The 26,055-nt window shown below is 40.0% G+C and overlaps 3 protein-coding genes across 4 annotated transcripts in view; 1 reads left to right on the top strand and 2 right to left on the bottom strand.

Moving 5' to 3' along the window:
- The window catches only part of LOC106744525 (protein prickle-like), a 177,960-nt gene extending 174,262 nt beyond the window's left edge, over positions 1-3,698 (bottom strand). Inside the window, exon 1 of the mRNA XM_014619384.1 lies at positions 3,548-3,698. The gene's annotated coding sequence lies outside the window, so the exon portion shown is untranslated. The remainder of the gene's footprint in view (positions 1-3,547) is intronic.
- A 4,539-nt stretch (positions 3,699-8,237) lies between these two features.
- Positions 8,238-21,046, top strand: LOC106744511 (tafazzin homolog). Its single transcript, XM_014619357.1, has 5 exons — positions 8,238-8,516; positions 14,605-14,733; positions 16,927-17,170; positions 17,557-17,811; positions 17,921-21,046. The coding sequence occupies exons 1-5, from the start codon at positions 8,402-8,404 to the stop codon at positions 17,958-17,960; spliced, it is 783 nt and encodes a 260-aa protein (XP_014474843.1). The 5' UTR covers positions 8,238-8,401; the 3' UTR covers positions 17,961-21,046.
- On the bottom strand, positions 19,148-26,021 carry LOC106744509 (PX domain-containing protein kinase-like protein). Of its 2 annotated transcripts, XM_014619354.1 has the most exons (9): positions 25,637-26,021; positions 24,975-25,163; positions 24,778-24,874; positions 24,160-24,584; positions 23,426-23,602; positions 22,727-23,137; positions 22,470-22,626; positions 22,346-22,390; positions 21,880-21,970 (listed from the first exon to the last, which is right to left on the bottom strand). In XM_014619354.1, the coding sequence occupies exons 1-8, from the start codon at positions 25,736-25,738 to the stop codon at positions 22,374-22,376; spliced, it is 1,575 nt and encodes a 524-aa protein (XP_014474840.1). In that variant the 5' UTR covers positions 25,739-26,021; the 3' UTR covers positions 21,880-21,970; positions 22,346-22,373. The 2 variants fall into 2 exon arrangements, with proteins under 2 accessions (XP_014474839.1, XP_014474840.1); XM_014619353.1 differs by lacking the exon at positions 22,346-22,390 and having other exon boundaries at positions 19,148-21,970.
- Between the last annotated feature and the right edge of the window lie 34 nt (positions 26,022-26,055).

Raw genomic sequence — 26,055 nt, 5'->3', positions numbered from 1 at the left:
GATGTATTTTTTCTCAACGGAGAAAAATAATTAGAAATGTTTTTACGAGAAGATATGTGACACATCTTGCTTTTCTCATGCAATTAATATTTGATAGAAAATCTAGTTGTGTTGTAAAAATAAAAAGTAAAAGAAGCATTATTTGCATTGCGGTAACACTGCTAATTCAAATGTGATATTTTTAAGCCCATTCTACACAATGTAGCAAATATAGGCGAACGTGGGCGAATGTTAGCAATTATATTGATCACGTATGTCGAGCGAATGTAACATACATGATAACAAATGCAATAATATAAAATATAATATAACGCAAATAATATAACATAATATACGAGGGCAGTCCGATAAGTACTTAGCCTACAGAAGAAAAACGAAAATTTTGGAAAAGTGGCGATTTATTTCTCAACATAGTCTCCTTTTAGCTCGATACACTTGACCCAGCGATGCTCCAACTTCTTTAACCCATCTGAAAAATACGTTTTCTCGAAGTCTGCAAAGTAGGCCTCCGTGGCGGCAAAATTGGTCGAATTGGACTACGAACTGCTGCCCCATCCACCGTATTCTCCAGATTTCGCCCCGTGCGGCTCTTTTTTGTTTCCAAACTTGAAAAAGTCACTCGCCGGGCAGAAATTTGAGTCGAATGAGGAGGTCATCGCCGCCACGGAGGCCTTTGCAGACTTCGAGAAAACGTATTTTTCAGATGGGTTAAAGAAGTTGGAGCATCGCTGGGTCAAGTGTATCGAGCTAAGAGGAGACTATGTTGAGAAATAAATCGCCACTTTACCAAAATTTTCGTTTTTCTTTTGTAGGCTAAGTACTTATCGGACCGCCCTCGTACATGATCGATATAAATTTTCGACATTTGCCTATATTTGCCACATCATATGGCCAACTTGACACGCATAAACATCTAAAAATGACACATTTAACTGAAGCTTTTTTTTACGCATGTTTCTCGCTGTTCTAGGCAATTTAAAACGTTTAATCGCATTAAATTATAAATTAACACGCCCAAACGTATTAAATGACGTGACTTAAAACGGCGAGAAATGTATAAGAAAGAAAGAAATATATAGCTTCGGTCTAAAATAACATACTTGGATTTGCAGTGAACATCACAGTAAGACGCCGATCATTCTCACTTTCATTTCCCAGCAACGCATTTCCTTCCCCCGAGTATCGTCTCGCTCGCGGTTAACAATAACGCGCGATCATACGCGCCGCAGAGGCGATTACCATTTGCTCAAAATTTACAGCCTCGTTCCCTCTCGCGCGCGAACAGAGGGAGAGAAAGAGAATGAGAGATAGCGGGAGAGCTCATTCCGCGGCTAGCGCGCAATTAAACGCGTGAAGATAATTTATGCGCCCGGTCGGTGTCCGCCGCGGCTTCGCGGACGTTATAAGCCGGGGTCAGTTCGGGGGAGGCTGGTTGACTCCGAGTAAACAACGAGTCCCTCCGTACCAGATGTAATTTTCCGCATCGACGATCCTCGTCGTCCGCGGTCGTCTCGATGGCGCGACGCCGTCGTCTCCGAATACCAATTCAGACGCCCGTGCGCGCGCGAAATTATCACGAAAATCATCATCTTCACCTTTCGAGTGCCGTAAGGTAAATAAACGTTCGCGTAATTACACCATAATTATCGTTGCCCGGCTCGTTCCGAAGAAAACGCGCGGAAAATAAGGGAAACGGGCCATGCGGCTCGCGCGAGACGTACGTCGGAAGAAAAGGGAACGGTGAGGCCGAGGCTCTTACAAANGGGGGGGAGGGTAATTAGTATCTTTTTGCCGTCGTTAGCGTTTAAGCGAAAAGAGCGACGTCGACGATAGCGCGAACGCAGGTATGTTAATGGACGCGATAGCGAGCGCCTGCGAGTTCCTGCGAGTGCTCTGCCTCCTTGTGCTTTATAATTCGTGAAACGACCAATTAACGCTCTGGAAGAAGAAAGAGAGTATACGCACAGGTGGTCTCCTCTTTCCTCGCTCATTTGGCTTTGGAACCCGCGCGCTTCGACCGCAGGTGGCACGCTGGCTGGTCGCCGAGGAACTTCTTCCGAGACGTTGGTCTCCGACGTGCTTCTCGAGAAGATTAAAGTCTCAGGCCCGTATTTATAGGCATTACTCGTGTCGCCTGAGATATCGGGATATCTGAATTTGGAGCGCTCGATCGCTCAATTTTCCAATTAAATCACACGGTATGTGAAATTGCATTTGTCATCGCGATTCCGCTGAAAAATTCACACTTGAGTTCAAACTCAGATCCGCACGTCTCACGTGAGAACTGTGAATATTTCATGTAACGGCTGAAAATATACGAGCTTCAGATGATCCGAAATATACGTGACAGAATTTGTAAAGACGAGTTCTATTCGTATTTCTGTGTCACGTGATAAGTACCAGAAAACAGATATGATAGATGTGTACGAAGCATTTATAAATATATCTGCAGAATGTACAGAGACCCATAAACGCAATGAATTCTACTTTTTTCAAATGTTTCTTATAAATGCGATTCAGGACAGGTATTATGGACTCGTTCGGAGAATTGATTCCGATCGGAATCCTTTAATTACCCCCTATAAAATACGAGGGAAAATTTAGAAAATAATTGAGTGATATCGATCGGAATTCATTAAATTGGTAGAATAATTCTATAGTAACTGCCTTGGTCCCCCCCTCCCCCTTCATCGAATTCTGCGGTGAAATATAGGTTTGCCTCGGGTGAGCTTAACTATGTAACTATCGTGCAACTACTGTGCGCATCTAGTTTCTAGACAGACCCGGATGAAGATGAAAGTAATTGCATGTTAGGTTAGGTCGGCTCGCCGACTATTTTGATGTCAAGTGCGCGCGATTGTTCTCGTTTTTCAAGCAGAAGCACGTCCCGACGTTTTAATCCCGATGATTATGACGAAACACGTGAAACTCGCGGGCATGTCTGAGCGAGAGATTCCAGAGGCGGACCGCCAAAGTGTAAACGAGAAACCGTAAGTACGAACGATAGAGACGTCGTATATATCGCGGGATCGCACTGTCAAGTTTCGGGTTAAAGACCACTGACAGGGGCCCATTAAAATCCCCGCGGCATACGGCTGGATCGCCACGCATGACTCCGCGGTATCGGCGACGTTCACCAGGAGTCGGCAAACTATGACTCGCGCGTTTTCCCAGCACAAAGGCTCGCTCGCGAAAGAGAAAAGGAGAGGGACAGAGAGAGAGAGAGAGAGAGAAAGAATCCCATACCGAGCGGTCGTCCGCAAAACGCGGCTCGCAGATCACGACGCGAGATGCGTCTTATCTGCAGCATGTGCGCTCGGCTTCTCTTCCGCGACGAAAGAGGCGAGCGAGCACGCGTTCCACGGCCGCCGTCGCCGGGTCGAGTCGACGAGGAACCGTCCGCGATATCTTCGATCAAGAGCATGCGCGCGCGCGCGCGTCCGAACGCGCCGTGCAGCTCTCGGAGGAACTTCATGCGCCCGTGCATGCATGCCGCGCGCACACACACACACACACAGAGTTACACATATTCAGCGCGCATACGTACCTGTTGCTTTCCCCGTGCAGCGCGACGCAATGGTAGCGTCTCGCACGTTCGCGGCGCGTCCAACGAGATCACCACCGGCGAACGACGGGCGGCGGGCTGCCGTCCCCCGACGATGCTCCCCGTCGACGACGACGATGATAATCCTCGACGGCCGGCGTTGCGCGGCGCGTACGTTGCGGGTCGAACGGCGGGCGGTTCAGGTACGCGATTTCGCGTACGGCGTCCCGCATCGCCGGGAATCGCGAGCGTCGTTGCCGTCCCGGACGCCGCCACTGGCCGACGCACCTGCCGCACCGCGCTGCCGCGAGTTCACGGGCCGCCGTGACGCCGTGCGATGCCGGGACGCGAGGAGGCGAAAGAGGCGCGACGACGCAGGCATCCTCGCGGCATCTCACCCGCCCGTCGTACGCGAGTCAAGCGTGCACGCCGGAAGATTCACGAGAGAGTTTCGGCTTGCACTCTTCTTCTTCTTCTTTCCTTCCTTCGCTTCGCCTCCACCGACCGCACACAACACACATATACGCGGATCCGACTTCTGCCAAAGGGCGAGTGATTCAGAGCGATCAGAGGGACACCATTGCTATTGCGAGCCGCGTACATACACCATCGAAGTGCGTCGACTCGAGCGTCGATCTTGCTGGCGCGCCGGCAACTTCACTCCGATCAGTACCGGCGTCCCAGAGTCCCTTGATCGACAGCGCGCGCCGAGCCGCGATTTACGAAAAAGGAAGCGGCGCACACACGTCGAGTCACATCATGCGGTAACTGTCATGCTAATTTGGGACGACGGGCCGGACTTTAGGGCGACCGCATGGATCTTGGAAACTCGCGAACGTGGAACGACTGACACGCGACGATCTGCTCACCACGATCAGGTCGATGACAATGTCGCGAATCACTTAGAGAGAGAGAGAGAGAGACACGCACTTGGAGGTTCGTTCGCACTGTTGTGCCCGTCCGTCCGTCTGTCCGTGGCCTGCGTGTACACACGCTGATGTGTTCGACGCGATCGCGCGATGTACTTGCCAGGGGTGCCTTGTTCGATGGCAACACGCAGTCGAGAGGGCCCGAGTCGAACTGGCCGCCGAGATGAGGCCCGATCCCTACTCCGACGCGACTGGTCTCTCTTCTCTCCTCACATCAGGCCCCTCTTCATGCCCCTTTCACTTCGTCCTGCTCTCCGGATGCCGCTGGACGTTCTCCTCCCCCCGACCTCTCGACTTGCCTCTAACATCATTGTGTATCTCCTCTCCGCGCCGGTCGTCGCGCGCGCCACTCTTTGCCCTCTGAGAGTACTTTTCCCCTCCTCCTCCTCCTCCTCCTCGCTTCCCTTTACCCCGTCGTACGCGCGCGGATTTTCGCTCGTGATCGTAATGAGCGCGGCGATTCGAGTGGCGGGTCGATAGCTCGCGTGTCGATTCTACGCGCGCGGTTCTACCTGCCTGGGCGCGTTTCGCGGAAAGTTGTTATCAGGAGTTGTTAGAAAGAGAGAGAGAGAGAGAGTTGCCGAACGTCGGTCGCGCGTAATGGGGCCGAAGCCCGATTCCGCGAATGCGCTTGCTTGATTAACTGTCGTCGTCGCGGCTTAATTGATTCTCCGATTCTTCGGATCGCAACAGGCTGCAATACGAGCAGCTTGTAACCAACTGTGATAAGTACTTCCCAGTTGATGACACAAGTCGGCACAAACATTACCCTATCTTTGTTACTCATTGAGTACAGAATAAAAACAATATGATGCATATGTTGGCTTGTGAGGCCCGTTTTTCGTTTTACGATTAACTTGTGGTTTAGACTTAAACTGATGATAAAATGCAAAATTATTTTTTTTTATTCATGGTTGATTAGTAAACTGTGATAGTGTTGTAGCGGTAACTTTTAAAATTAAAATGATTAACCATAAATAGAAAAGCATAATTTTTACGTTATCATCAGGTTAAGCCTAAACCACAAATTGATGAGAAACTTTGTAAAACCGGGGCTAAATGGGAAGCATTCGATATAGCTCGAGCAGAACAAAAAGTTACACTAACATCGAAATGATAGTAAAATGATTTCCAAAAATCATTTTTTATCATGACAGAGAATTGATAAAATTATGACTGGAATTTATAGATGTAAGAAAGTCATTAACAAGTCATAGTACGGTCACAAAAAAGTCAAATTATCGTTCTATTTAAGGGGTCATAGGATCCTGACAGAAGTAAAAATTGAGTAAAATTTTGTAAAAATTGTAAAAAGTTGTAAATTAATAGGAGAGTTAACTTTTTGTTATGTATGTCTATTATATACATTTAACAATAACTTGATATAAAATATTAGATTTTATGGTGAATATAAAATTGTCGTAAAATTGTATTTCAATTTTGTTCAATAAAATAATCATGTATCAACGGTAACTGATATCAATTCTGATATCAATAGAAATGATCTGAAATCAATACATTTTTTATTCATTTTTTTTATTCTTCGGGATTATAGTTATTGGTTCACGGAGGCTTTTCGCAAGTTTCAAAATTATTATTTAATTATTTATTTTACAAACTGAAATTTCTCAGTGAAAAATTAAAATTTTTTATGTCTTCCATTTTGAGAAATAATGTTCCTTTCAAAATCTGCTCCGTGAGCCAATAACTATAATCTTAGTGGATAAAAAAGATATATTGACATTGATTTCAGATCATTTCTCTTGAGGCCAGATGGATTCCCGTTAATGTGTGATTCTTTTGCAGAACAAAATTAAAACAGATACAGTGATGTTATATTCACCATTCCAAATCTAATGTTTTTATATCTTATCAAGATATTATTAAATGTACTTAATAAACGTACATAACAAAAAATTCATACGCCTATTAATTTACAACTTTTCATAACTCCCCAAATTTTACCTAACTTTTATTCCTGCCACAGTACTGCGACTCTTTAAAGTACCAAATAACATCGCTTTGATTTTCTATAAATGATTACTTTTCGATATCATCTTGATGTCATCTTGACTTTTATATGACTTTATTCTGTTGGATATTCTGTTTGGAAAACGATATAATTTATTACAATCAGAATTAACCGGCGTGACGTTGCACCTACTGCTTCCTCGATTAGGATCATGGAATTGTTTTTCCTTCGAAGGGTAGAATTGTATTCCTTCTTCTTACATCTTTTCCACGCTTTCATCGTTCGTACATAATGACACAAATATGCGAGAACGCGCTTCGACGAGAGAACGAAGGGAAGTATTTTTTCCCTCTTACTCGACTCGACTTACGCCTCGATATTCTTCGCCTCTCGCTTCTTCCTTCCTGCCCCTGTTCTCCTGTACACTTCTTTTCCCACGCTTAATATTCCGCGTTCGCTTCGCCTTCCTCTACGCCGCATCGTTCTCTGCTTTCTGTCTGTTCCGTTCTCCAACATCTCTGCGTGCCCACCTTCGTTACACATCGCCATTTCTCGTTACACGCGACTCGATCCTTCAGCCGCGACTTAGCTACAAAGCGAAAAAGACTTCCGTGAAACTACTACGATATCGAGCTACCTGTATCAGTTTAATTAAGTTGTTGAAGTAATATCTCGTGCAGTTTTCTCTCTCTCTCTCTCTCCCCCTCTCTCTTTCTTCCTCTGCAGCTAACATTAATAGCCACGCGAGTTAATAAATACGCGCGGGTACGCCATTATTTGTCTCAAAGGATGGAAATTGCCTTCGGAACAAGCTACTTGTGCAAAATCCCTCGGGGGGATCTCTCCATTTTCTTTTGCTTTTCCGTCACTAAGATATTATTTAAGACGACTAAATAAAAGCAGATGTACCTCGCAAAGAAATCCAATATATATAGGTCACCCCTTCTTTTGTTTCCTCAAAATTATTCGTGGCCATTCTCAGATTAGCCTCGCTTCTTACTAGATTAATTAAAAGATCCAAGAGAGAGCGGCCTGTCTTTTATCGAATCGACTTGAACGCATCCATCGAATTCCCGAGAAGTGGGCAACTTTTCCTGCCGAGCCTCCTGAGCATCCTGGTAACACCAACAATAACGAAACTTAATGTTACCGAAGAATCACGAGTAAACGCGCCACTGAAAGCTCACTCACATATCGCATGCACAACTTGCAACGCAAGCGTGACTACGCCTTGCTGTCGTTTCAATCGTCCGACGAAAGTACACTTGGCAAAAGTGCGCTCATGGATCTGCGTAATCAATCGGCGCAAATCCATCCGCCGCCAATTGGAAAGACTCGCCATTGCGAAGGGCCCGACCGAGTAACACCCCCGAACGTCACACTCGAATCGAATTTAAATTTGAAATAGCGCCACACCGATCCTCGGTTCCCACGCGCATGGCGAAAGAGAGCGAGATAAAGAGAATTTCTCGCGCGCGTATCGACGGCTCGTTCTTTCTTGCCGCGCTCGAGATAATCGGTCTGTTTTTTTTATAGCTGCTCTGCTGAAAACTGATGCAATAAACACATACCTCGTCTTACTTCAACATATTGCACTGGTTCGTTAGTGCAACTGTAAAAAAAACAGAACAGAGACAAGCGCACGGAGCCCGAGCAGACAGGGAGGAAGAAGGAAGGAGAATCTCGGGAGAGAAAGCTGCGCGCAGAGTGCAGCGGAGTGCAAGAAAGAACAGCGGGCCGGCAAAGTGGCGCGATGCGTCGCTACGCGATGTCGCTCGCGCAGCCACGTGACTCGCGTCGCGAAACATGGCACTCGGACTTGGCCAGGAAGATGGCTGCCGCGTGTTACGAAAGAGCGGACGATTTCTCGCGGGGTAAGCCGCTTCCCGACCGTCCAGAAAGCCACCGCGTCGCCGTACGTCCTCTCAGTCACGCTCGGTGGCGGCCGCCGACGCGATGGTATACAACATTGAGTGGATCATTCCGAAACTGCGGAACCCCTCGAGGCTCTGGAACATCGCCAGCAGCATAACCTTCGCGGCGGTGGGCATTTTCTCGAAAATCATCATAGGTAAGAGATATTCGCTCGCCGGTCTACGTGCGGAATTCACCGGCTCGCCGACGTCGTGTAATTGCCGACGCTCCGACGGTTTGTGCGACGCGGCCGGATGATATGCTCCGTGTCGACACGACATACATACAGTAATGCATGTGTGTACACGCGTGAGAGACGAATTTTCTGTACACACACACATTAACGCGAGAGCCATTCGGAGCCGCTCTCTCTCTCTCTCTCTCTCTCAATCCGGCGGGGCAACATCGCACGAAGGTTAAATGAAAATATATAACGCTCGCTGTGGCATCTAGTTACGGTTGACATTGACGGTGGTCGTCACCGTGCGGAAATGCGGGCACGGTCGTTACGCTCGAAACGAGAGACATTGACACGAGGGAAAAAAAGTCCGACAGATACGAGTACGCACGGTGTACGTGCGCTCGTGTCGCTAATCATACGTGCTGTTGCATGCGTGCTGGGCCGCGGATTTCGTCTAACGCCCGACGCTCTCGCTAGACAGAGTTCAAAGTCACTTCTTCATTTAAAAAAACACAGTTACAGCCACTGATCACTGTTGGTTGATGTAATATTTGCTGTACTTACGCACTATGCAGTTCTCAGAGCTATATCTTGTGATTGTGTGTTATACATACTCGTGTAACATCACATATAGTGTCTTTTGTGTGGTAGTCTTTACAATGGATATATGCTATACACACGTGACGTCATAAGGAGAAAGAGAAGTATCTAATTGGATAAACAAGGCCATACATTCTTAGTGATCTATGTACTGCTGTATATAACTTGTCACGTAGCACATGCCACATGGTATATAACATGTTCTGATTAATCTTACAATCAAACTCATATAACGGTGATCAAGGGAGTGCGAAAGTAACACTGATGATTCTAATTTACATTCATCAGTGATTCCTGACATGGTACTTGAAGCAAGTAAATTAGATACAATAATTATTGTGTCTAATTTACTTGCTTCAAATACCATGTGGGAATATTATTAACGGGGTCAGGAGATTATTAATAAATTAGTACACAATAATGATACTTGAAACAATTGAGGAATTACATGTGAAAATAGACACAAAGTCATAAAATGATATTTTTAATTCTACTATCTTAATTCATATAATATCTGAAATGTTAATGGATTGAGTGAGTTATTGGTGTAGAATGACTATTACATACATTACTATTACATACTATTATACATAAATTCTGACTATGATTTATGTTTAATCTCAGACATTAATTCAAAAATATAAATAAACCCTTAACCCATAAACTTTAAATTTTTTATTAACGAAAACAACAGGTGTAATGGGGCTTGAACATGCAATGGACAGGAATGATTTTAGATTAGCGATTCAAAAATTACGAACGTAAGTTTTAAATTAAAATTTAAGTAAATTTAATAGCTACGAGTATGATTACATTTCAGATATTAGGCAAATTCACGAACACGTCAACTTTGAAATGCAATATCACAGCGAAAAAAAAAGATATTTGAGCAAACTCAACGGCATTTGAAAGAGCAAAACTGACACTTTAAGATCCTTAAGTGTATTTTTGCAGAAAAAAAATTCACGGTACTACATAACCTCTAAATTTGGCAAAAACGGTGTTTTTCGCACGTTTAGGTTAGAATATCTCGAAAACTTGACGTGATAGAAAAATTCCGAGCTCAGATTTAGATTCAGCGCGCGAAAAACCTTCGGAAAAGTATATTAGAGTTTTAGTTTCTTGACCTCTGTTGGCCTGTATAATTAATAAACGGCGAGCACAAATAAAAAGGTGAATACTAACGTCATTCATGTTTTTGTATCTCTTAGTTACATAATTTTAACTTACGTAGATTTTAAATAATTCATAAAGTATACGGTCAGTATTGTTAATATAAAAAATGAAATATCTCATATTCTTAAATATATAATTTGCAACAGTGTTGTTTTTCTCTTCATTCTTACGCTTGATTTATTAGTTTGACGACATGATCTTTGTCAATGACTACATACTTTTCTGCTTTTTATTATATACTTATATATTAGTAATTGCTAAAAGAGGAACGTGTCTTTATCGCGTAGTATTCTAGAATAAAGCCGTCGTGATGCATAAGTTGAGTCGTATTACGAAACGCCACGTTAACTAACATCGAAAAATATTGTGTGCGAATGAACGATAATGTACAGTGAAAAAGAGGATTAGATTTAGATTTTTCTTTAGATTTCTTTAGATTCTTTTCTTTAGATTAGATTCCATTAGATTCCTTCTTTAGATTTAGTATTTCTATTTATTTGACTAAAATTTGTTTCATAGAAATAACATATATGAAACATTATTTGTTTGAGTAAAAATTTTATTGTGTCATTCAAGAAAACTCTATTATTTGACAGAAAAAAACGCTGTTATTTGAAATAATATCTTTAACTAAATAAAATATTATTTGGCACAGTAAAATGAAGTAAGTAATTTCTTTATAAGAAAATTATCTTTCTTCAAACAAATTATTTAGTTAAGATAAAGATACATATTCGTTGAAAAGGCTAACAATCGTACGTATTAATCGAAACATTAGTTTCTTTGGAGCATGCCAGTGATGAAATTCATTTGGATGCAATAAAATTTATTAAATTCGAAGAAATCTTTTATTCAGTGTGCTTTGTCGAATTTGTATGGGAATAAGTCATTCGCTCTTGCGTCATTGTGTTTTTACAAAAGTCATATTATTTAACCGTTTGAGTGCTACGCGTCTCTGCTGTTTCCCCGTTCAAACATGTCAAGGAGCGCTTTTTTGCTTGTTTTATTCCCCCTCTAGAAATGCCAAACGGCGCGATAGCGCTTGCCTTATTCTCCGACGAAGAATGCCAAGGAGAGCTATTGCACTGTTTTTTGCTTTTATACGGTAAGTTATAATGCTTTCAATTCAGTATCGTTGTGGACTTTCTTCTGAGCATAAGTACCAAGTAATATAAAAATATTATTTTATTGCATATATAAAAGGTATGTACAGTAAAATTTTCACGAATTTTTTATGTAATCTACAGTATAATTTTTATTTTATTTTTATTTGATGCCCTTCAGCAATTCAATGGCTTCTAAACCTACAACGAGTAGCATAACAGAGAATTCGAATTACGACAGTGATGATAGTGATGTTATTCTTTTTAAAAGAAGAAGGATTAACGTCATCGACGATTCTGTTTCTAATAATATCCATGATACTGGTGGTTTCGAGATATATTATGATCACGGAAAATGAATTTAATGACCAAGGCAATTTATTCCAATTTGTAGAAAAGTCGGGACCGCAAATCCGTTTATCTAATAGCGCCAAACCGATCGAATATTTTTATCTCTTTTTCACTAATTCTCTTTGGGCAATGATGGCTGAGGAAACAAACAGATATGCAGACGAAATGTTATCAACATCCATAAAAATTGATAAGTCTAGAATGATAAATTGGTATCCCAGTCACTATCGTGGAACTGAAGGCATTTGTAGCCGTATTAATGGAAATAGGGATAACAAATAAGCCAACAATATATTCATATTGGACTGAAGGTTCAAGAGCCATACCTTGGTTTAAAAAAATGTTCTCAAGGAACAGATTCCAAAATATTTTAAGATGTTTTCATGTAATTGATAACAAAAAGTGTTTTTCACCGGGACATGAAGAATATGACGCATCTGCTAAATTCAATCCGATTGTTAAGCACGCCAATCTGATGTTTCAAACATATTACATTCCACACAAAATGTTATCTATTGATGAATCTTTAGTGGGTACACTATGTCGCTCAAATATCACGCAGTATTTACCAAACAAGAAACATCATAAATGGGGCATCAAGTTCTGGATGCTTTGTGATTCAATATCAAAATATTGTGTATCGTTTTATTGTTATCAAGGCGCAAAGTCAAAGAATTCGCAAAATGGGCTTGGTTACGACGTTGTAAGAAAATTACTGCAAGATGCTGATTGTTTAGACAAAGGATATCATATATATGTTGACAATTTTTTTTCAAGCATTGTATTAGCTAAATTTTTACATTCAAGAAATACGTATATAACAGGAACAATCAGGAGAAATAAGAAAGATATTCCCAAGGAAGCTAAGGAATTAAAAGTTGGAGAAACAAAATATTTTCGCAACGACGAGGTACTTCTATGTGCACATCGTGAAAAAAAGAGTTCGAAGAACCCCGTTTTGTTCATTTCTACATAGGCATTGGCAGCGAACAGTAACTCAAAAACGCCGAGGAAGAGAAAGACGAAAAACAAAACCACATATTAATTCGTATAATAATCTTATGGGTGGTGTAGACGAGTCGGACAAAATGTTATATACATATCTGGACGAACGTCGTACGCTAAAGTACTGGAAAAAAGTGACCTTCAACATTTTTTCTAGAATGGTATTGAATTCGTATTTGTTGTATAAGGAAACTATAGGAAAGGAAGCAATGTCACGACTCCAATACACATCGAATATAATTTCTGAAATAGAACATGAATGGTTACGAACAAGGAAATATGAAATCAACATGAGGGGGAAAAAGGCGTACGGATTGGAAAAATTACGAGGACGCAATTTGAGGCGTTGCGTAGTCTGTAGTACGAAAAACGGTGCTATTAGAAGATCTAGATTAATTTGTGTAGCATGCATTGTGCTTTGACAAGCATTTTTGTATATTTTAATAAATAAATTTGCATCCAAATGTTAGATTGCAATTAAAATTCGTTCTTTTATCAGTTGTCTCATTATTTCATTTTTACCTAAAACGGAATGGTAGCCGTAAAGTCGCGCATCGACAGAAGCCGAGCGTGTGCCGGTTATCGGCTTCGCAGCTGGTACTTTTCGAGCGAAACAGAAGAAGCGCAAAATCGCTCCTTGGCACTCAAACGGTTAAAATAAAATGAATGAATGCAACGATAATGCGGTCGTTGACATACGACGTTTCAAAATAAAAGTGTGTGTGTTAGCTGTCAGTAATTTCGTCCCTTTACGCAATTCGAAGAATATATTCGAAATGCTACGGAGTATTGGAATAATTATTTTACTTAGATTACGTGAACGTAACACATTGAAAGAAAAAAGCGCTACACTGAAGGAAAAAATCTCGGTTTCTTCAGTCGAATAGGAACCAGGTGAAAACTCGGCGACAAGAAATGAAAATTCGGTGACGAGAAACGACATTTTTGTTATCGCGACTAAGAACATTCGTTTGATCGTTCAGTTGCATCGAAATTCGATAACCGAGATAACCGAAAGCAATTGACTGGGGAAACCTCCTAGATAGATCTTTCCATTCTTATCGAGTTTTCGTCTTGGTTCCCAGGCAACAGAAAATTCAGTTACACCGACGGAATTGTTTTTTTTTTCATGTACATTCAAGCGATATTCAATTATCAATTATTAATCAATTAATATTTAATTATTAAATTTAATGATTAATAAAAGTAAAATCATTATTCGAATACTCCTCAGCGAATATTTACTTCAACGTAGCGTTCTTCTTTCAGCGGAGACACTCGTAAATAGAGCGTATAATTACGAACGTCGCGGTAACGGCACGATAAACTGGACAGCAATCGATATATATTTTCAAGAGCAATTGATTCTCGTAACTTTCCGTTCTCGTGTATCGGTATCCGATTACGCACGCGTAGACGAGATTCCGATTTCCTGATGCGGCAGGAAGCGGGCATGCGTGCGCGTTTAACCTTTTGCACTGGAAGGCTCCGGAGCGGAGCCATTTAAAATTTATTTTCAAACTCGAGGACTCCGCTATGGAGACAATGCAAATAACTTTCAGTTCATAACATAAGGACAGAGACAAATCGTAAAAACTATTGTGTATAGGATATTCCGCTCTTGCTATTTGCATTTGAGTTTGAAGAGTTTGAAGACAAATTTTAAATGGCTCCGCTCCGGAGCCCTCGAGTGCAAAAGGTCAATTACAATCGAGGCGCGCTGATTAAATTGCGACTTTTAAACAGGAGCGGACAATTTTCGGACAGCTGGCCGACTACCGCGTGTGCTCGGATTAATCTAACCGAAGAATTTCTCTTCTGCATTTAAGAATGGCTGAACAAAACGACGGTGTACAACAAGCACGTTATCGTGCGCGCCTTAGATGTCCGGCCGAAAGACGTTCCGCTCATTACCGTGTCGAATCATCACAGTTGCTTCGACGATCCCGGCATATGGGGTAAGCTTTTTCACTCGTTTGTTAAATGCCTTTCGGCGCGTATAACGCGCATCATCAATCCCGCGCGCGCCGGCGGGGTGCAGAACTCGCGCGCAGCTGATTTATCGTCTCGAGAAATTGAGGGAAAAAAAGAAAGAGAGGAAAGAGCAGAAACAAATAAAGCACCGTGCGTACGAATCGTCGTCCCAGGTGTAAAGCGCCATTCGGCCGCCGTAAAACAGCATGCTTCGAGACGCTTCTTCTTTATGATCTCGAAGGCACTCAAGGCCGAGACACAATGAAACGTAAGAATAAAATTGTAGTGTCGTATGCGTCGGAAGTATAGCTGGCTTAGCTCGGAATGCTCGTCTCCGAACAAAAGGCGAGTTCAAGCGGATATCGCAAATTTTTCAAGCCATCTGAAGGATTGTAATTTTTGCGATGGAATCATGCCAGTCGCCGAATTAAAAGAGATTCGAGCGCCATCGTTTTTGGACAATTTATGCATGGGAGCGATTCACTTTCCCCACTTTTGGGGAAAAAATTCACTTCTCTCTTCACTTTTTCCTTACTTGATTTGAGCCCTGTAAAAAAAAATTCAATTACAAGAAATCATGTTGAATAACTAGCTTCTTTAAAGGTAACACAAAAGATTCAATGAAAGTAGGAAGTAACAATGACTCCGATGATGAAATATTTATAAATTGAAGAACTGGTTTTATTTAAAAAAATTTTTTTATCAGCTAAGGAAACAAAACGGCCAATGAGAGCCTAATCGCGGCTGTTGTAGCGATATATACATTTTTATTGTGGAATGATATAAATGGTTATCGCGTATTATAATGCATGATAAGCGCATAATATTCCTTGGTTGTTTTTATCAGGTTAGTTACAAGAAAATGAACGACATGAGCATATCTGACTGTGCTTTTTTTTTTTTAATTATATAATGGAATCGATTGCTTATGATTTATTCATATATGTCTACGTTTTTCCATCCATAATCTTGTTTTATTAAGCAAAAAACGAGTTATTTCCAAACGAAACAAAGAAAACAGACAGTCATTATCAGAAGAACATTTGACCGTGTTTTTTTTTTAACTGGAATTATTGAATATTACTTTTTTTTTTTAGTATTATTCTTAAGAAGTTGATTTCATAGTTTGATTTCACACAAGAGAAAAATCTATAATTTAAATATTTCTTTTTTATTTCTGAAATATGTAATTCTTTGACGAAAAGATCTGGGATACTTCAACAGAAATATATTATAAAGTAGTAGTCAATTGAACTTTAATATTATTTTTATTTTATCTCATTAAATATGCTTGAAAACACATAATTTAATTTTTTGTGAAGAGTGTTTTATTGTATATGAATATGCGCCTAAAACTGAGTTTAAAGTAAATTTGAGGTTTTACGCGTTATGTAACTTTTTTTGTTTCCCAAAATTCAAATTTTGCTCTTATTAACTTTCACTATAAAGTTGATGTTTTTAATCTCTTATAAAAATAGAGTAATAGATAACCAATTTAACTTTTAACATACAAATTGTTCGAAAAAGAGTCACTTTTTAATCATTTCTTTTAGAGCTCATTATTTTCTTACTTTTTAAGAATGAAGCTCACTTTTTTTTATTATTCTCGACAGTTAAACCGCTCCCATGCCTGACAATTGCTCGGGCAATTTCTCTTGTGCGAACGGATTTTCTGAAATATTTTCAAAAGTGCACGAGTTTGGACAAATTGATGTCTTATCGATTTGATGTCTTATTAGTACTAACGTACGATAAGATAATAGAAAATGATAATAATCAGGATAGATAAGTAAAGTGAACATCTTTCAATAGTCAATTAATAGTCATTGTTCCTGAACGCTCTTCTTGAAAGTGGAATGCAATAAGCATGAATCAGTTGCATTGTTTGTCGGGGGCCTGTTTATCGGCTATTATCGTATTCATTCTTCCTTCCTGCTTTTTATCTCTTATCTTAATTCCATTGTGTCTCCGCCGGTTTAATTGTTCACAATTAATGATCGATTCTCTCTTCAGTGCCTTTCTTCTTGCTAAGATGAATTTTCAAATTTTGTGTGTTCTCGATCATCCTCGACATACGCTCAGATCCCCCCTTTGAGACGTATTTTTCTTTCTCAGAACGACGCCGATATGCGATCGAATGAAAGAATTTAAGACAGAAAATCTCTGAACTCATTTAGCGTCACTAGACTTCTGGCACGGGATCAATCGACGTAAGATGCGATGGTCACTCGCCGCACAGGACATTTGTTTCACGAATGTCTGGCATTCCTACTTTTTTATGCTTGGCAAGTGTATACCTATCGTTAGAGGCGACGGCGTGTATCAGGAAGCCATGGACTTCTGCATCGAAAAGTTGGCCTGTGGCGAGTGGGTACACGTCTTCCCTGAAGGAAAAGTGAACATGCTCAAGGAAGACATGAGGTTCGTACCGAGAATATTTTCGCAATTCTCTTTTCAATACTTCGAAAAACAACGCAGTCTTACTGTGCACGATGTCACAATTCGTTGCTGTATATATCTTAATTGGAAATCTTGATTGGAAATACATTCAAACTGCTTTAAAAAAAAAATGAGAAAAAATTGCTAATACTGGAAATAGCTGAGTTTCTTATGCTGTTGAGTTATTAAATATTAATCGTCATTTATTTCTGAGAAACGTCTCTCGCACCGCAAATATTATTATTCATAGCGTAGCACGTGCAGACAAAAAAATTTATAGATGAGCAGGCTGCATAGCAGAATTCATGTTACTAATATAAGATATCCAGGCATCATTCAACGAGGATTGAATCGATGATACTGTTTAGGTTGAAATGGGGCGTGGGCAGATTAATACTAGAATCGCCCGTCACGCCTATTGTAATTCCTATCTGCCACCTCGGTATGGATCAAGTACTTCCCAACGAGCCGCCGTACATGTTAAAAACGGGGAAGAAAGTTACTTTGAATTACGGCGAGCCCATAGACTTTAGCGGATTGTTGGCCGAATTGCGGGCGTCAAAAGCGAGCGAGGTGGAAGCGCGGAAAGCGATAACCGATCACATTCAGGAGGAACTTCAAAGGTAGGACGGCAAATTGTGAGCCTTTACGTCGCATGTGTTGCTTAGTAAATAACCAGTGACGAGAGCAAGAACGACGAAACGAACGAAAAGTATTTCGATACACTTTCAGATTGAAAGCAGCAACGGAAAAACTTCATACCAACTTATGACGAAGATGATCCTTCTACGTCATCTCTCCGTCTCTAGCCTTAATTTGCCAAATATATAAAAAGAAATAATCAATCACGTGAAACGTGAGATGCGTATAATAAGTTAGTTTTCTTTTTTTTAAAGTATACACTCATATTGTGTAATTATATTTGTGACAATATCGGTTAACGTAAGCAACTGTTGTATAGAAAGTCGCTGTACGCTATGAAGTTTTCATCGTCTCTAATTATTTCTAACAAACTCTCCGAGAAACTACTTGATGTGCGTATATATATTCGTGTGTGTATCGAAGTTACATATTTTCTCGCAGTTATGCGCGTTGAGAATGTGATATTGACGAAAATCTTGACAGAAATCTTATAGGTACAAGTGAGATTTAATTATATTTAGATTATATTTGATTATATATTTAATTTTAAGTAGTTTCTCAACAAAAAAAACTGCATATTTTAAGTTTATTTAGCTCTTAAAACTGTGTAAAATTTAATTTTATCCGATTCATTATTAAGATATTTTAGAGATTGCACGTTACTATCAGTGATAATGACCAAGCAAATATTTTCTAAACAAAAAGTTGACTGCAATCTCGCCAAAAATGCGAAGAGAATGCACAAAAATTGTGATACACTCTACATATATATTCATCGTCGAGAGTCACATGTTTCTCATGGAGGGATACACCGCGTCTCTTGTAAAATAATTTATAAATATACATGTTACGGTGTAAAAGTGATCAATCGAATGTTTTTTTTTTTTGGAATGACCAATGTGCACAACATATAGGATATTGACAATCCTACATATGCAGAAACATAATCAATGCGCTGTGACCACTTTCACCGTAACATATAAATTATACATGTACATAGCACAGATATTAATGGTAGCTGACATATGTGGTCCTTTTATGATTGTCAATAAAAGTTTTTATAGTACAAGCGGAGATTACGTAATACAACTGAAGTTTAAAGTGAATATATAAAAGCCGTGCCAGTACCTCATTAATTATTCTATTTTCGAAGTCAATTTAAGGTCACTACAGTGCGGATATATAGCACACTTGGCCATTCATTATCTACTCTGTGCTTTCGTTTACGAGCACCGTGCCAATTAAAAAATTTTTACTTATTTTAACCGAAGAACGCGTAGTGGACGATTGCAGATTTGATATAAGCAAGCACTAACGTACAGCGTGTCTTATGTATTATAATTAGGATGTTTGTGCACTGTTTCTACAATGATACGATGTGTGAATTTACATATAAAGTATCGCATGAGAAGCATATTTTAGCGAGTAAAGCACAGACGAAAAAGAAAACATTATTTCATTTGTAAATATTCGTAACGAAAACGACACGACATCGTTGGCCAATTACGTGATTCATTTTTCTCTTTTTGAATATTTATTGCAATTATTTAGGGGCCCTAAAGAACTGTCACGATGACAATCGCGTATTTACACGCGTTCCCATACTCGCACGTGTATGTTAATACATATACTTTTATACTGTACGTATAATACATGAACTGCTATCAAAATTTTGGGCTACCTGAACGTGATATATAAATTTGTATATGTATTATATACTTTTGTTGGATATATTATTAAGTATTAAAATAGCGTCTCTCTTTCATGAAATAAAATTTGTCTTGTTTGTTTGATTGCTGTCTCGATGTTTCTCTTATTATCAATAAACGCAAAATTTGTTCCCTTCTCTAGAATAAGGTCCTTGTACAGTTTCTGCATGCTATATACACTAATTGTATTGTACAAATACATAAGCCATTATGTGAGCCTCTCTACAAGGCGAAATCTAAAATAACGCATCGGAAACCTGCTATTCTCAAAGGACTCTAAGAGTTTGGTATGTTCATTGGTTCTAAAATTTTTATTACTACGTGCATAAACAGAATTTATAATAATAAAAGAATAGTACTTTTGTTGTCGGTAAATGCTAATTCTGTATCTATCATTCGGGCCTGTTAGATCGATATCAACAATTTTAAATAATTTTACGTGTGAACACACATCACAGATAATAATAGATTCTGACAATATAACATGGTGTTGTCATGTGTATGTCTCAAATTTTGTTTAATATAAAATATTTCATGATATAATATTTTTACTTATTTTTTCCTTTTCATTTAATTTTTTTTTTTTACTTAGATATGCGAGCAAATTTTTAGAAACGAATATCATTAATACGGTGAACCCGAACGGCAGATTACGATCGAACGGTCAATATTCTATTTCCATTTTATCATTAATACACGTTTTTTGTCGTTATGATATACACCAGACGGTCATATTCGACGAGAATAATGTCACACTGTTGTCATATACATACCTAAGACAGTGGTAAGTGTATTAAAACGTGTAATTATGTTACAATTATCGTTATAGCATCCACAGACAAACGTTATATGAGACATGTACTTGATTGTGTTCTCTCGACATATAGAAATAGATCACACTATAGCCTACCGGTGTCATATTATCTGTCAATACGAAGATCGTATATCCCTTGGCACGTTTTTAATTCGTAAGACTGAACAGTCCGGTTTTACGAGCGATACAAAAGCGGCGTACGATCCTCGCATTGTGCCGCGCGAACACGAACGAGAACTATATATGCGCGTTCATATATTTATATATTTATATATATATATATATATATATATATTATGTATATATCATAAACTTTGTATAGACAGAACAGTAGATATAAGTATAACGAGAGAAAATTCATTTAATATGCATACGTAGTACTATCACTCCATTGTATATCACTTTTTTTCTTTATTTTTTTTTATATTCAAACAAATTTAATATTTACATGAAAGGAAAAAAAAAGTAAACGAGCCAGGCGCGACTAATAATAATAATAATAATAATAATAATAATAAGTTATAAATCGATCGCGAAACTTGGCTCGTATTTCAACCAGATACATATAATCAGATCTAATAAAATTCTATGGTGCTATATAGATTGGTTGTGCAAGACCGAGATATGTGTTGGACTAGAAAAACGTGATTTCTCTCGAAGTATTACACGCGCTTGATTTTAATCTGTCGTGATGACAAACAATCGAAATAAATTTAAAAACTTTTCAGATTGCTCCCAACATAGATTACTGTACGTCCCATATATTAACGGTATATATCTTTAAGTAATCCCTAAAACGTATATATAGTTACACATACGGGAAGAATACGATATAGGACGATTCATAAAGTGGCAAATTTTCAGAAGCATTTTGGTATTTTGATTTGTTGTTTCCGTTCGTTTTAGGCTCGTTCCTGGACGGCAGGTCTAATACAGTGAAGCAAGCATTATGTATTATATCTCATATAAACGTAGGCCAGACGCTAAAATGGATCAGTATGTGTGTGTGTGTGTGTGTGTGTGTATGCACATGTATATATGTATGCATATTGTGTGTGTGTGTATATATATATATCACAAATCTGATATATTGTACTTTTAATTTAATCGTATAAGCTACAAAACCGCACGTATTTACGTTGCGCGAGCATCTATAAATAATATATTGAATCTTCGAAGTTCGTAAAAGATACAAGTGTCGCGATCGAAATGAAAGTTACTCAGTACCATTAGGAGTCACAAGAAGCACGACGAAGCTATTCATCCGGACGATCCCTCTGCATCCAACGCAATAATCTACAGGTATACACCGTTTGTTCTAATTTAGCAGTTCTTTGTTCGTGGTATAATTGTCGCACCGGCGAAATTTTCCTTGCACGGTGGCCTCTTTTTACATCTGTCTATCTATCTAACGCACCTAACGATTTCCATTTGCAATCCTCCGCAGCCTGGTCTTGTCGAAATTGCAGATGCTACCGAGCAGAGCGGCGCGCTCATTCGTCGATTTTGATACACTGTTCGACGCACCACCGGATGCTTCAGACGACGGTGGCAGCGTGGGAGGTGGTGGAACGGCCTTGCCAGGAGCTGCATCTCCATGCGGAATATCCACGGAACCTTCAGCGCGAAAGAGACAAAATAATAGACTCTCGGCAGCGTGCTATGCGCGTTCCGTTCTAAGGAATTCTCGGGAGAGAGTTGTCCAAGAATGCTCTAAAAATCGTCTAAAAATCTCTTTGAGAAATCGGACGGAAACATGGGTAGTAATATAAGTGGCAACCACATATCAGACAGTATTAAAAGACCTAAGGTATGCTAAAGATAAGCTAAATAACGCTCATTAAATAAGGAAAAGATAAAGTACAATTCATACACACACATCGACCTGTAAAAGCATTGATGAAGGAAAATCATATGAAACGGAAAGATGAGGGTAATCATATGAAGATTCGATAGACATTGAGAAGACATTTGAATGCTCAGATGACCTACGTGAAAGGAATGACTTCAGCACGCGCCATCAACTTTTGTGCCCAGCTAATTAAGAGACGTTAGAAACGTAAATGTTAATTAGCATCAATGGCAATAGAGTGCAAGGAGCATTGTGGTGACTTACGAAGCGACGGGGGAGTTAACGTTCCAACGCTGGTAGCCGTGGAAGTACTTGTCGGGCTGTCCGAGCGTTCCGGACTCTTACCGTTCACTTGTTTCGTGCCGTTTGTGCCCAGCTGCGACGCGGAACGTTGTTCTTGCGCCAGTTTCTGCTCCTTCTTCTGCAAAAGTGGCAACCGCATTGGGGGTCTTTCGCCTTCAACGACCGCGTTTGCCATCCTATTCCTCCCCCCTTTTCTTTCTATTTTTCTATACACTTACCAATTTATGTTTTCGTTTCTTCATCTCTTCTTCGGAGCTCATCATCTCTTGAACCTTGACGAGCCTCTTCTGGTGCCGGGCGACTTTCTGTTCGTCTCGCAGTCGTTGCTCGGCTTTATTTACAGCTTCCTGCAAGGCTTCCTTCAGATGATTGCTCAATTTGAAGTGTGGCTTTTCCACGGCGCCGATGGCCAACGCAGTGCGCCTTGCCGATTCGAAAAATGGATGCTCCAGTAGCCGAGCCACCATCGGCAGATCTTGCTTTAGAGCTTCCGGCGATAGGATCACTTCCAACAAATTTTTTAAGCTCGCGTCGCAGTGCGGCAACTCGGAGCACGTAGCCTCCAAAAGTGGCCGTCCGAATGCCATCTCGTACAAAACGTGCCCGAATGAATACACGTCAACTTGGGTCTGTGTTGCGAGGAAAAAAAAACAAAGATGTATCAACTTTACAGATAAAAGACATACAGGAATATAGATAGTCCCCTAAATGATAATACAGCCAGGATGAGGATAGTTTTATACGATAGGATAAATATAGGAAATCTTTTCGTAAGTGAAATTTTGTTTGAAGGAAAAATAGCTCGTAAAATCAATCTTTTCATTTTCTCAAATTCGTACTATTCGAAAATACTATTCGAAAATGATTTGGGCATTATGGAATATCATATTGTGACGTCTTGTCATATATTATACTACCGTGGCATGTAGTTTGCGCCTCTGCACTACGTAAGGCCGGTAAAATGCTGGCAACCCGAGCAATCCATTTTCTATATCCAATAATTTGGCGCACCTCTGAGTTAAGAGTATATTACCAGTATGTAAATGTCCGTAAGGTAATCCTTTCTCATGAAGGTATCCTAGAGCTTCCAATATCTGTAAATGATATTATTATTATTACAAAGGACAACTGACATATCTGTTTTACTACGATTTTACTGTTTGTAAGTAGGGATGTTGTGATTTTTATATGATGTATCGTAGCATATTGATATGATACTAGGTATCGATATTTTTCTTTCAATACCGGATATTTTTGTATCGTTATTTTCTTTCTGTATTCGTACCCATATTTTTTCCTGATTTTTTACTCAGACGATTTTCAAGATATCATTTCTGCTTCACGAGAATTACCACATTAACACCCTAATACATTCTTTTTAAAGTTTTTAGATCACAAATCGTAGAAAGACTCGTGTAAAGAAGGTAAAAGTAGCTCGCAAGATAAACATTTCTCTGATATTTATATCTACTCTAATTCTAAGTTTTTCAAGTTTTGGCACCAATATCGACATTAATATTATTAACTTTGTTACGATACTGGTATTACTAATAATATCGGTATCCTTGATTAGATATCTGTTCCAATATTAATATTGACACTTTCTTAGTATCTCTCTTGCAACCCATCCCTATTTGTAACGATTACTAACCTGATAACCGTATGTGGCGACTTCCGACGTGACTAACGATTTTATTTGCTTCGGATTTCCATATTTCTTTATGAACGGTTGCTTAGGCTTGGTAACGCACAGAATGTCGTGCAGTGTGCCGGCCGGATAGAAGTTCCTTATTATTAGTGCCCCGTTGTCCGTGACGTGCTGATGCACCATCGGTTCGATGTAAGTATGCCGTAGAGAGCCTAGAGTCTTAAAAACCCCTTGTATATCTTTGTCTTGCAAATGTTTATCAGGACCGAATTCAACCCAGGCCAAGAGAAGCTCCTGCTTAGGGTTCTGCCTATTCTTTACGGTATAGTAATGCTTTCTTAATCGCCATCCCATGTCAGGGATGGGCTTGCATACTTCATAATTCGCGTCACTCCGCAGCGCTAGTGACACTTGTTGCAATGCGATTTCTGGGGAAAGGTGATTCTTATTAATGCTTACATGCTATTTAAAATTTGAGCCAATGTATCAAATTAATATAAAATTATAATAACTTTTCCAAAGTTGTATCAGAAGCAATCCAAGTCAGTCTATCCATATGTCAATTTATATTGCATGCTGGATCATGAATTATTTTGCTTCATTAATCATCAGTAAACTTACCATGTAACGGTGCTGTATAATTTTCAGGGTCTAAAAACCTTTTCATAGGAAGCGAAGATGCTAGTATAGGATTCATTAGTACTATGTTTAGATAATTCTGAAAGAGAAAGGGAAGATCTCATTTGCTTTGTTCGTTTGCGTAGAAATACTGCGCATAAAATTACAATAATAATAATTGTTCTGATGAGACAACAAACCTGTAGTGCTATTTGTCGCTGAGCTATAAAGTCTGGTTCCATATTACCGATAATTCGTTTTGGTGGTAGTGGCAGGTCGAAGCCAGATATGGATAGAGCTGTATTGAGCTGTACGAAGTCATTGTAACGTCTACTCACTCGCCAAGATCTTTCGGGAAGCGGGCCTCTCTGTGTTTTTATAACGTATTCCTGAATAAAATACAAACGGCGCGAAGGTCGTCGTTAGTACGGTGCGCTGCAGCTGGATCGACGTAAAAGTGAAAACAAACTTCGAAAATACAACATGGCAACTGATACTGTTGAACAAACAGTTTATCCTTTTGCACACAACACGGATGTTGCATTATAACGAGATATATATAACTACAGTCCCACTGGGGAACAACGATCTCGATACACGCACGCTTTAATTAAACGAGACAAACAAATTAAGGTAATAATAGGATAAAATAGGAAGGAAGGAAAGAGACGGAGAGAGAAAAAAGGAAGGAAAGAAGGAAAGAAAGAGAGAGAGAAAGATCTCGAGGGACAGAGTGAATGAAAGAAAGAAAGAGAGAGAGTGAGTGAGAGTGTGAGAGAGAGAGAGAGAGTGAGTGAGTGAGTGAGTGAGTGAGTGAGTGAGTGAGTGAGAGAGAGAGAGGCGAAAATATTGGAGTGCATACCGTATGTCCGTCGATGGTCCTAGCATTTTCGATAACGCTCGTCAGCTGCTCCGTATCATCTAACAGCACTTTATTCGTGTATCTCTTCTCGAATAAAGCCATTGATCATTAGTCCGCGGGTAGGCAGGGCCCGTGCAGGGCGAACTGCGTCTGTCTTTCGCACCGTTTACGCGCGTCGCCATACATGACGCGCTTCTGCTTCATTTCAACATTGGCGAACGCTTAGCGTGGTGCGCGGCCACTTTATCGCGGGTAATTCCCAATGTCAACTGTGTCAGCAGCTATGATGCGCTGACAACGTAAGAGGAGCGAACGAGCGCGAGGCAACCACTATCTCCGCCGCGGTGGAATGCTAGAGCCGCCGTCGACAACACTCACCCGTCATCTTATCGCTGTGTGTGTGACGTCACACAGCCCGG

The sequence above is a fragment of the Dinoponera quadriceps genome, unplaced genomic scaffold, assembly GCF_001313825.1.
Source record: "Dinoponera quadriceps isolate SergipeBrazil2010 unplaced genomic scaffold, ASM131382v1 scaffold1266, whole genome shotgun sequence".
NCBI classification, from domain to species: domain Eukaryota; kingdom Metazoa; phylum Arthropoda; class Insecta; order Hymenoptera; family Formicidae; genus Dinoponera; species Dinoponera quadriceps.
Note: the sequence above shows the minus strand (reverse complement) of the source record. Positions and strands in the feature narration are given on the sequence as shown.